Raw genomic sequence first — 11171 nt, forward strand, 5'->3', positions numbered from 1 at the left:
CTAAAACAAATATCTTCAGTTAATAGAAAAAAAAATATTCTTCACAACACTATCTGTCAATCAAAGTACCCCAACTTGCCTCCCCCCTCATCCAACGTGCCAGATGGTGAGTCGGTCCCAACCCTCCCCCCCACCCCCCACATTCCCTCCCTACCAGAGAAATGTTGGGTGAAAAAACTAGATTTTAACTTTTAGTAATAAATAATACCTCAGACTAAAGTTAGGATAATATAATTGACATTTCTGGATTCCTTGCAGTTCAGGGAATATTTTGAATGTAAACGTCATATATTTTGCACAAAAGATAAAATATTTGCTTTGTGTAAACCAAATTATTACATTAAATCTAAAATTTGTATGTCTAATGCAAAATCCATGATGTTTATATTCAAAATGATCATTATATTCTAAGAATTCCAGCAGTGTAAATTATATTCTGGCCGGGTAATTTGTATGAATTTTATGAGCTAAAACATATATTCTTCATTAAATAAACAAAGAAATATTCTTCAAGGACACTATCTGTCAATCAAAATACTCCACCCTAGCTGGGTGGTCCCTCACGCCCTCCCCCCCACCCCCCACCTTCCCTCCCTACCAGAGAAGCTTTGGGAGAAAATAGCATATTTACATTTTTAGTAATAAATAATACCTCAGACTAAAGTTAGGATAATATAATTGACATTTCTGGATTCCTTGCAGTTCAGGGAATATTTTGAATGTAAACGTCATATATTTTGCACAAAAGATAAAATATTTGCTTTGTGTAAACCAAATTATTACATTAAATCTAAAATTTGTATGTCTAATTCAAAATCCATGATGTTTATATTCAAAATGATCATCATATTGTAAGAATTCCAGCAATGTAGATTATATTCTGGCCGGGTAATTTGTATGAATTTTATGAGCTAAATAAAAAAAAAAATTATACTTCACCGCGTATATGAGTAGATGCACCGCGGAAAGTGAAAGTCTGGTTCTGGCAAGGTACCGCGTAAATGAGAAACCTCGGAAAGTGAAACGTGTAAAGCGGGGTAATACTGTATACAGTATCTTCGATCTAGGGTACACTAACTTCTCTTTCCTGTATATTACAGTATGTACCTGTAGTGTGTTTTGTTTTTTCCTTCTATCTCTCATGCTCTGATGGGTTACATTCATTATCACTGCAACTAAATATACAGCCATGAAGAGAGTAAATATCTAAACCCTGGACCTCTGCATGTGGCAAGGTGGTAAACCCTCGCACTTCCGAATTTCAGTTGGTCCAGACCGATATCTAGATGTGGCAAATTTGTATCCGGTCTCTTTTTCTCAGTCCTTATACTGTGTTAACTCCCTCATTGATAAAATGGATTTAGTTCACGTCGTCTGGTGGACTTAGCTGTGAGGTGTTATGGTTATTTTTCAACTCGTATTTTCTGGTCGATTTACATAACATTCTTCATTTACTTTTACTCGGTTACTTGTACACAACATCCTACATACATATTGTGAAAAAGGTAAAAGGAATAATTGTCCTAAGGGCAAGCATAATGAGGGAATTTACATTTTTCTGCACACAAGTTAACTGGCTAAGGGAGGGAGGGTAAGCCGGTTGCAGAGGGGTGGGGGAGGGGGGCGTTGCTAGGGAATTAGAGTCTCGGCTTATCTTCGTTACTTTGGTGAAATGGAGTGTATGCAAATGGCCACTGTGTTAAACTTTCATTTGGCTTTTATTTATTGGTTTGGCAATCGTATATTTTTTTGTGACGTTTTTGTTGGTATCATTTTTATTTATGCCTCACAATTAAAATAATTAAAAAATTAAATAAAGAAAGCAAGACAAACTTTGTCCTCTGATAAAATATCTGCAAAATTTCAAGGGACCAAGGTGTCAATGTATGGGACACAGGTGCCCGAAAGTTTTCATCAATTGTTGTTTTGGGGGAATATTATTTCATTCACTCTAGTAATGATACAATCTTTCTTATTATGTTATCGTAGGTAAATAAATGGTTTATATAATTTGTGTTCAAATTACACTCCAAGATACTGTACGTATGGTATTTCTCCTATACATACTGTATTTCAATTGTATGCCTGGAACCTTGGAGCAAGTGAGTGACCGCTAGTTACAGCGTAGTCTGTAGTTGTAAACTCTCTTCACTCTGCCATATTTCACTGGATTTGCTGTTAGTATTAGTGTTTACTGATATAGTGATTAATCGTGGCATTATAGCCAGGTTGAACTCGTCACTGTAACCACCAGTGACGAGATTATTGGCCCTCACCTGTCTCTCTATCCACCACAGAGGCTAGCAGGGCCTCCTCGTCAAACCCCTCGAAGTCCACATCCTCACTATCACTGACTTGGGCTGGCTGTGGTGGTTGGTGGGTGAAGAACTCGGTGATGTTTTGTTGACGGCTAGTATTGATGTGGTCGTGATACAGCTCAACATAGGGCTCCTGGGATTTCAACAGATGATTATTAGACACTTCGTAGCGTTGATTGACTGGGTGTTTGGCAAGGATGAGCTTCATTCTCTCGGCTAATTTGATGATTTCCTTCACATCAGCATGTTTTAGTTTCTGCTCTTGTTGTTCTGTAACACCTCGCTGCTCACTGATGTCATCAGCTTTCAACATCTCGTCTGCAGTCACCTCAGATTGCCTGATTACCTCCAGGATGTCGTCGTTGGTGGTCTCAGAGAAGCCTGCAGCTCTAGCACCTTGTGCAGCCTCTCTTGCCTCTGCCTCCCATCTGGGATACTCTCCAACACATGCCACCACGCGTGCCGAATCGTTGCCACAGATAGCTGCCTCCATTAAGAAATCAACAGCCTTCTTCATGTTAAACAGCTTCCAGAACTGCTTGACCCACACTTCATGGTCCGCCAAATCTTGTTCATGTTCCTTGTCCTCGCTCTCGCTATCGGTACCACTCTAGGTTCTGCAGTTCATCCTTGGTGTTGGTGAAGTCGTTCAGGAGCCGAAACTTCTTGGCGAATAAAGCAGCCTTCACATTGCAAATCAACTCCTGATCCATGGGCTGGATTAACGACGTAGTGTTAGTGGGAAGGAAGACCACTTTTACGTTGGGGTGACAATCCAGCAAAAGGGGCGAGTGTCCTGGTGCGTTGTCGAGGAGCAACAAAATGTTGAATAGCACATTATTTTCCTCGCAGAATTTCTTGATATCAGGAACGAGACAGTTGTCAAACAAGGAGAGGGACAGACCAGAGAACATCCACTCCTTCCGTGAGGTTAGCTAGTGAACATCTAACTTGCTCATGTCCATATTCTTGTAGGCATGCGGCTTGTGGGCTTTGCGGATCACAGACAACTTCAGCTTAGCAGCGCCAGAGGCATTGGTGGTAAACAGTCCGGTGATGCGCTCCTTTTGCATTTTGCGTCCCCGACACTTGCTAGCAGCCTTGACTACGAAGGTCTTGGATGGCAATTTCTGCCAGTACAACCCTGATTCATCCATATTGAACACTTGGTCGTCGGTGTACTGGCCTTCCTCCATAATTTCCCGTAAAAATGGGGGAAAATTCCTGGCGGCAGCCCGGTCGGCACTTGCTCCTTCCCTGACTATCTCAATATTTGTGATCTTGTTGCGTCGTTTAAAACCTTGCAGCCACCCAGCGGAAGCACTGAAGGGCTTGGGCTCCGCAACCCCCATTTTTCTTGCTACTGCTGAGTAGAGTTCCCGGTAGTAGTCCTGCAGTGCCCGAGTTTCGACCATGTTCCTTCTTGACTGACAAATAATGTAGCTTACCAACAAACTCTCGCTCTTCAGCTGCACCTTATTGTGGCAATATTTCACCAGCGAGGCACCTACAGACTTGGTAATGTTCATGTGTTCTTTGATTTTGCCGGCATCCTTCTTGATAGTGCGGATCATCGATTCATTCACTCCATATTGTCTGACCAGATCCACCTGTCTCGTGCCTTTTTCTAACTTCTGGATGATCTTGTACTTTACCTCAAAGCTTAAGGCGCGTTGCACCTTCTTGGGCTTGAGCCAGGTAGTTCAGGGCTTCTCGGGGGTGGTGGGGGTCCTGCGGAAGCCATTGTGTCGAAAGAAAAAACAAAACCGGTTCCTGGGCACGAGTGAATGTATGCGGGAACACTGAGACGACTCAGCGTGGGTGGCAAGGATAACTAGACCAATCACAGCCCGCAGCGGAGGAGGTGCGTGTGTGATAAGGATACGTGGCCCAATTACAGTCCGCGATGTCGCCGACGCGAGTCTGACATCAGCGCCCAGCACCTTACCCCGCTGCTTGCCACTTATATAATGGCATTTACCGCTTAAATAATAATTATCTCTTCTGAGCAGGTACCGCGTAAATGGCCGCCTGCGTAAAACCAGACTAGTGTGTGTGTGTGGGGGGTCAATGTCTAGTATGACAATAGGGACGTTCAGTTTTAACTTGAACATTGATGGAGTATTAAAGCGTTAACATGACTAAATATTGTAGGGTGTCATTAAGCTGCAGTTGGGTTAACATGAATGTGTGAAAAGTCATTTAATATTGATATGGTTTTCTTTTGTCTCTTACAGATGGTGTTTGTAATGCTTCAAAGGCTCATCAGAGAGAAGACAATGCAATAAAAATATATTTGCCATACACTGGTTTTGATTTTGGTTATCATTAGAAGATAACGTTGGTTTCCATTTGTAGACAAAACTGATCCCCCTCCCAGACTTCAGTTGATTATATAACTAAGTGCATATACCTTCACATGTTGTTGTATTAATAAATATCTGTAATCTATGTACAGTATATCAATGAATGTTTGTCAAAAGAAATACTGTAACATTGGTATTTTAAGTTACCATAGCACAATGACATAACTAATCCAAATAAATATCAAATGTGTCTTATTTTCTTCACAGTCCATTAAAATTTGAGAGAATCAATTTAAACATCCAACATCCTTATGAAAGCCAATCACACATGATTGTAAACAAGTAACAGAGAATACTATGTTGAAATGTGATCGATGAGTATCGGAACATAAGATGATGAAAGGAAAGTACTGGGCAATGAATGGATGTCTATGGGATGCTTCTGAGTAAGATTATGGTCGACTGTGCGGCGTAAACTTTGAAGGCTCTTCCCCAGTTAATGTTCTCTGGGTGAACAGCGAGCCAAGTCTCAAAGGCACATGACAACACTGTTTTATGGACAAGAAAATATGCCTTTTGTTGCAGCCACATAATCCCCACAACATTGAATAAAAAATACAAATTATGGTTGTTCGGAATAGTGTGAACATATACAGTACAGTATACTAAACATGGAAGCTACAACACATTTTAATGGTATACAGATATCTCTCATTTAGCAATGGATAATGAGGAGTAGTATACAAACAAGGGAGAATGAAGAATAATATCCTAAACATGGGATAACGAGGAATTTTATCCATGCAATTATGTCGTTAACTGGTCACCCAGTAGCACTCGGAGCAGGTGAGGCCGAGCTGTGAGTTATCTTATGTTATTGTTCGGTTCATAATTTCAAGTAGATTTATGCAATTTTCTTATTTTTTATTACAGTACAGTACTTTGTTACATGCATACAAAGTCGTTCATACAGAATGTGATAAAAATAAATAAAATCAAACTTATACTGTAAAGTCAAAATTATGAAGGGAATAAACATTTCTTATATGCACGGTAGTTAGCACTGAGAATGGGGGAGGGAGGAGCAGTTGAGCAGTCACCACGTTGACTATAGAGAAGTCTGAAGTGTATGACTGCTGGTTGTGTATGCTGTGACATCACAAAGGGAAGAGTGCAGCTGGCCACAGTTACAGCTCTATATTTTTATGGTTTTATATTATGGTATATTAATCAAAGCCACATTAGAGTATTGTAATGATGTGTATTTGGAGCACAGAATCCCCATTTTTTCCAACTTCCCTCCAAAATTATCCCCAATGAGTTGAACATCGCGAAACCAAAAAGTGACTATCGTTAAACAAGAAAGGATGTTAAGAATTTTATATCGTTAAACCAAAATATCACCAAGTTAATGATTGTTAAATGAGGGATACCTGTTTGTCCAAAAATGAAACTACTGGTGAAAATGAAGGTCAATGTGACAATGATAGTATGAGAGACTAGTGAATTAAATCATATACAGTGTAAGAGGACAATAAATACAGAGCTTCACCAATGCTTGTGGTGTTATAATTCTGGTCATTCCAATTCCATGCTATGAAATATTTACAAGGCAGTATTTACACAACTCCTTCACTCAGCATTCCCTATATGCCTCTCCTTGAAGTATCTGTATAACTCCAATCATGATTAATTAAGTAAATTTGATTATCAAGTAATTTATCCTTACATTTTAGGGATTTTATTTTACAATTTATTTTGCTACTTCCTTTGGCACATATAAAAATACCATCTGAGGATGTGCTCGTCAACACCCACCGTCTCCCTGGCAAATGTTACGTCACAAAGTTTATTCCGTGGAATTATTAAAAACGTCCTCACACGTGGAATGAGTAAATACATCTTATAACTTCTATCTCTATCATAAACTGTACATATGTATAATAGAAGTGTGAAGACCACTGATAATATGGTTTTATGACTAGACTTCAACAAACTAATTGAAGGATATAAAACTAAAATTCATTACTGTACTTAACACAGTTTCTATCTTAATAAGGAATACTGTATTGTACACTACATGGAAAAAACTGTGCAAGTTCCTGTTTGCAGCCCTAATTATGATAGTCTTTAAACTAAGTGCATCATAAGCTTGACCAGATATACGGGAAAAAAAAATATATACAGGTATATGGAGTTTTCTGGAACTCATCCCCTGAAGTCATCATGCATAAAACTGTCCTGAAAATCACACTACTTTACTGTACTGTTTTATGACCGACTAAGAGTTTTTTTTTCAATAATGGTAAGAGCTGCTAAAACCTTTGTTCTTGACTTTATTTAAAAAACTGTATAAATATTTTGAGGACACGAAAAAAGTCACAGAACATTTAGTTTATTAATTTGTAACTTTCATCTTTATCACAGATTCTTGTTAATGTGTTCAAAATATAATTACTACTATGATGTATTTTCTAATCTTTCCTATGCACTTTCACTGGTGTTCTGTTTGCTGAAATAATGAGAACAAACCCCTTCACTGTTGAGGGCCATTTCAAGTAAGCACAATGCTTAACACAAAGACACGGGTCATTGCCGACTCACTACACTAGTCTGTCCCGTGATCATATAACATCCAAGTGTTGATACTGGTACTCAGGCCTCCCTGTGGATGTTGCCGGTGCTGGTGGTCGTTGTGCAATATAAACGGAGGCGGCTGTTGCTGGGTCCTGATAAACTATGATGGGTTGTGCTCCTTGGCCACCTCCTGCCATGGCTGACTGGGGAGGTAGGTGCACCACCCCACCTGCGTACTGCAGCAGAGGCCCCTCCGGGCCTACAGCGTGGCCGTGTGGTGCCGTCTGCTGATTGTGTATTCCAGGGACGTAACGTGGATGATGGGATGCCGGAGGCTGCATCTTGCCCTGATTTATTGGTGGTGGAGGCAATAAGGCACTCTCATTAGGCCCAGGTGGTGGGGGGGGTTTGGTAGTCTGCACACGACGCACCATCACCACGACTGTTATCACGAGGATGACACCAGCCAAACATGCCAGACCAACCACTAACATGAGAGTATTTCCATCTGGAGATTCATCTGGGGAAGAAAAGAAAAACTTAAAACTGAAGATCTAGATGTAATGTAACTGTATAGTAATACCCCGATTTACGCGGTTCTCGTTTACGCGATTCTACATTTATGCGGTACCCTGCCAGAACCGGAATGTTCACTTTACACGATGCATCTACTCATATACGCGGGAAGCGGCACGGGCAGGATGTGCACAAGGTCGCCCAGTCATCAAAACATTAACGAGTTCTTCACCCGTCACCCACCACAGCATGCCCCAGTCAGTGATAGTGATAGTGAGGATATGGACTTCGAGGGGTTTGACAAAGAGGCCCTGCAAGCCTCTGTGGTGGATAGTGATACAATTGATACAAGTGATACAGGTGAGGGCCAATAATCTGCCCTCTGCCTCAGAACCAACCCCCCATCCCCGTGTGGCCAGCCATCTTTTCTACTAATGTAAGTGTTAAAAAACCTAATATTATTGATATTTCTTTTAATTATTAATTGTGTGTGCATACCATCATAAAATTAAGAAGTTATTTTTACTACAACGTAGGTATTGTGTCTGAAAAAGTGGAGTTTGGGGGTCGGCCCGGTCTCCAATTAATCCCATATGTTCTGTTGTTCACTTTAAGCGTTTCCCACTTTACGCGGGCCTCCGTGAGTTCAATTGACCGCGTACAGCGAGGTATTACTGTACTTAATTACTGAAATTAATCCCACCAAATTTCAAGTCTGAAAGAAAATCATATTTGGGTGAAAAAACGCGTTTTTTCCAGGGTCAAGACAAAACGCAATATACGCGATTTTGTTCAAAATCACAGTATAGTTACTCCTGAGCCTGCCGCTTCCGAATCTATCATCGACAGTTCGATTGTGGAATAATTAGTGGTTGTAATGATGCTTGGAATATTTAAATGAAATTTTTCTCAATGCTTATTTCAGAACTCGCCATTTATTGGTTTTTATGTTCTTCTGGATGTACTTAATTACTGAAATTAATCCCACCAAATTTCAAGTCTGAGATAAAATCATATTTGGGTGAAAAAACGCGTAAGGGTCCTCCCTTACGCGTTTTTTCCAGGGTCGAGACAAGACGCGATATACGCGATTTTGTTCAAAATCACAGTCCAGTATTACCCCGTTTTACGCAGGGTTTTTTTTACGCATTTTCACGTTTACGCTGTACCCTGCAGAACACGGAATGCTCACTTTACGCCGTGCGTGTACTCTTTTATGCGGAGAGCAGCTGGCGGTCCTCTCGCGCCATGCCATTTTTGGGTTTAAGCCTCCCACCATCTCTCCCGCCCTCTCCCGCCATCCCGCCATGTTGGGTAAGCGGCACGAGTAGGTTGCGCAGTGTATGTGTTTGTTGCGTTATCTGTGACGTCATATGACGTATCGGACTGTGATTGGGCCAAGCATCCTTACCTCCCTCCCCCGCTAGCTGTGATTGGTTTAATGTACTATGACGTGCCCCGCCGCGGGAGAATTCAAGCCCCTTGACCTACCCGCGTCAGTTACACCCCTCCCGGCTACACCGTGTATATCGGTATCTATTGTTCCATAAGAATGGCTTCCACCGGACCACCACCACCACCACAAAGAAACCTTGCATTACCTGGACCCAGCCGCCCTAAGCCAAAGAAGATACGACGTGCCCTAAGCTATGAAATGAAATACAAGATCATCCAAGAGTTGCGGAAAGGAACAAGACAGGTTGATCTCGCGCGCCAGCATGGTGTTAACGAATCTACGATCCGGACAATTAAGAAGGATGCAGCCAAGATAAAGGAGCACATGAACATCACAAAGTCTACAGGTGCTTCTATGATCACGTATTGCCACAACCAGATGCTTCTCAAGACAGAGAAATTACTTGTGAGCTACTTGATTCGTCAGGCGCGACGGAACATGGTGGTGGACACTCACTCAGTTAAGGAGTACGCGCGTGAACTGTATGTTGCAGTGTCATGTAAGATGGGAATTGCAGAGCCCAAACCCTTCAATGCTTCCTCTGGGTGGTTGCAGAGGTTTAAGAAGAGGAACAAGATCACCAACATTAACATTGGTGATGAAGAAGCTAGTGCTGACCGTGTTGCGGCAAGGGATTTTCCTCCATTTTTACGTGAGATTATGGAGGAAGGACAGTACACCGACGACCAGGTGTTTAACATGGATGAATCTGGTCTTTTTTTGGAAAAAGCTACCTTCCAAGACCTTCGTTGTGAAGAATGCCAGCAAGTGTCGGGGCCGGAAGTTGCAGAAGGAGCGCATCACCGTCCTGTTTACCACCAATGCCTCCGGTACCTGTAAGCTCAAGTTATCGGTGATCCACATAGCACGCAAGCCGCACACCTACAAGAGCATGGACATGACCAAGCTAAATGTCCACTGGTTGACCGCACGTAAGGCGTGGATGTTCTCTACTCTGTCCCTCTCCTGGTTTGATGACTGTTTCGTTCCCAACGTGAAGAAATTCTGTGAGCAACAGAATGTTCCATTCAAGATTTTGTTGCTGCTTGACAACGCACCAGGACACTCGCCCCTACTGTTGGATCGTCACCCCAACGTAAAAGTGGTCTTCCTTCCTCCCAACACTACTTCATTAATACAGCCCATGGACCAAGAATTGATCCGTAATGTGAAAGCTGCATTCTCTGCAAACAAGTTTAAGCTCCTGAACGACTACACCAACACCAAGGATGAGTTGTGTAACCTGGGTGACACCGATAGCAAGAGCGAAGACGACGAGGAACAACAGTTGGCAGAGCAAGAAGTACTTGTGAAACATTTTTGGAGAAAATTCAACGTCAAGAAAGCTGTGGACTTCTTGGTGGAGGCATGGGATCAGCTGTCTGTAGCAACGGTTCGTCACGCATGGAGACACGTGTTGCAAGATATTCCAGGTGGGAGGCAGAGTCAATCTGTGACTGGTGAGGTTCTGACTGTTGCAGTAGCAGTGGACCTTGCCAGAGAAGATGCGCAGAATGTTACAGCTACAGGCTTCTCCGAGACCACCAACGATGACATCCTGGAGGTGATAAGGGATCCTGATGTGACTGCCGACGAGATGTTAGATGATGATGACGTCAGTGAAGAGGCAGGGGTGCGTCATCCCAAGAAGAACACAAGTTATCTCACAGTAATGTAAGGGGTGCCATCGAGTGTGTTGAGAAACTCAAGCTCCTCCTTTTCGACGACCCTGACGATAACCGGTATGAAGTCTTCATTACCCAGCTGTTGCAGACTATGGAGCCCTACATCAAGGTGTATCACGACAACATCAACACCAGCCGTCAGCAAAGCATTACCGAGTTCTTCGCCAGCAACCCACCACAGCCAGCCCAAGCCAGTGATAGTGACAGAGATAGAGACAGTGATGGTGACTTTGAGGGATTTGTCAGGGAGGCCCTGACAAGTGTGGATGACAGTGATGATGACTCACCTGAGGGCCAGTAGCCTGCCCTCTGC

At 42.3% G+C, this 11171-nt stretch overlaps 1 protein-coding gene across 1 annotated transcript; it reads right to left on the reverse strand.

Annotated features, from left to right (window-relative positions):
• Positions 1-5865: 5865 nt before the first annotated feature.
• On the reverse strand, positions 5866-7723 carry LOC121864579 (fibroblast growth factor receptor-like 1; the record flags this gene model as incomplete). Its single annotated transcript, XM_042363646.1, is given in 1 exon segment — positions 5866-7723. A coding segment is annotated over 1 exon segment (475 nt), but the record flags the coding sequence as incomplete, so codon positions are not given.
• Between the last annotated feature and the right edge of the window lie 3448 nt (positions 7724-11171).

This window comes from Homarus americanus, unplaced genomic scaffold (genome assembly GCF_018991925.1).
Source record: "Homarus americanus isolate GMGI-L3 unplaced genomic scaffold, GMGI_Hamer_2.0 scaffold9392, whole genome shotgun sequence".
Lineage (NCBI taxonomy): Eukaryota > Metazoa > Arthropoda > Malacostraca > Decapoda > Nephropidae > Homarus > Homarus americanus.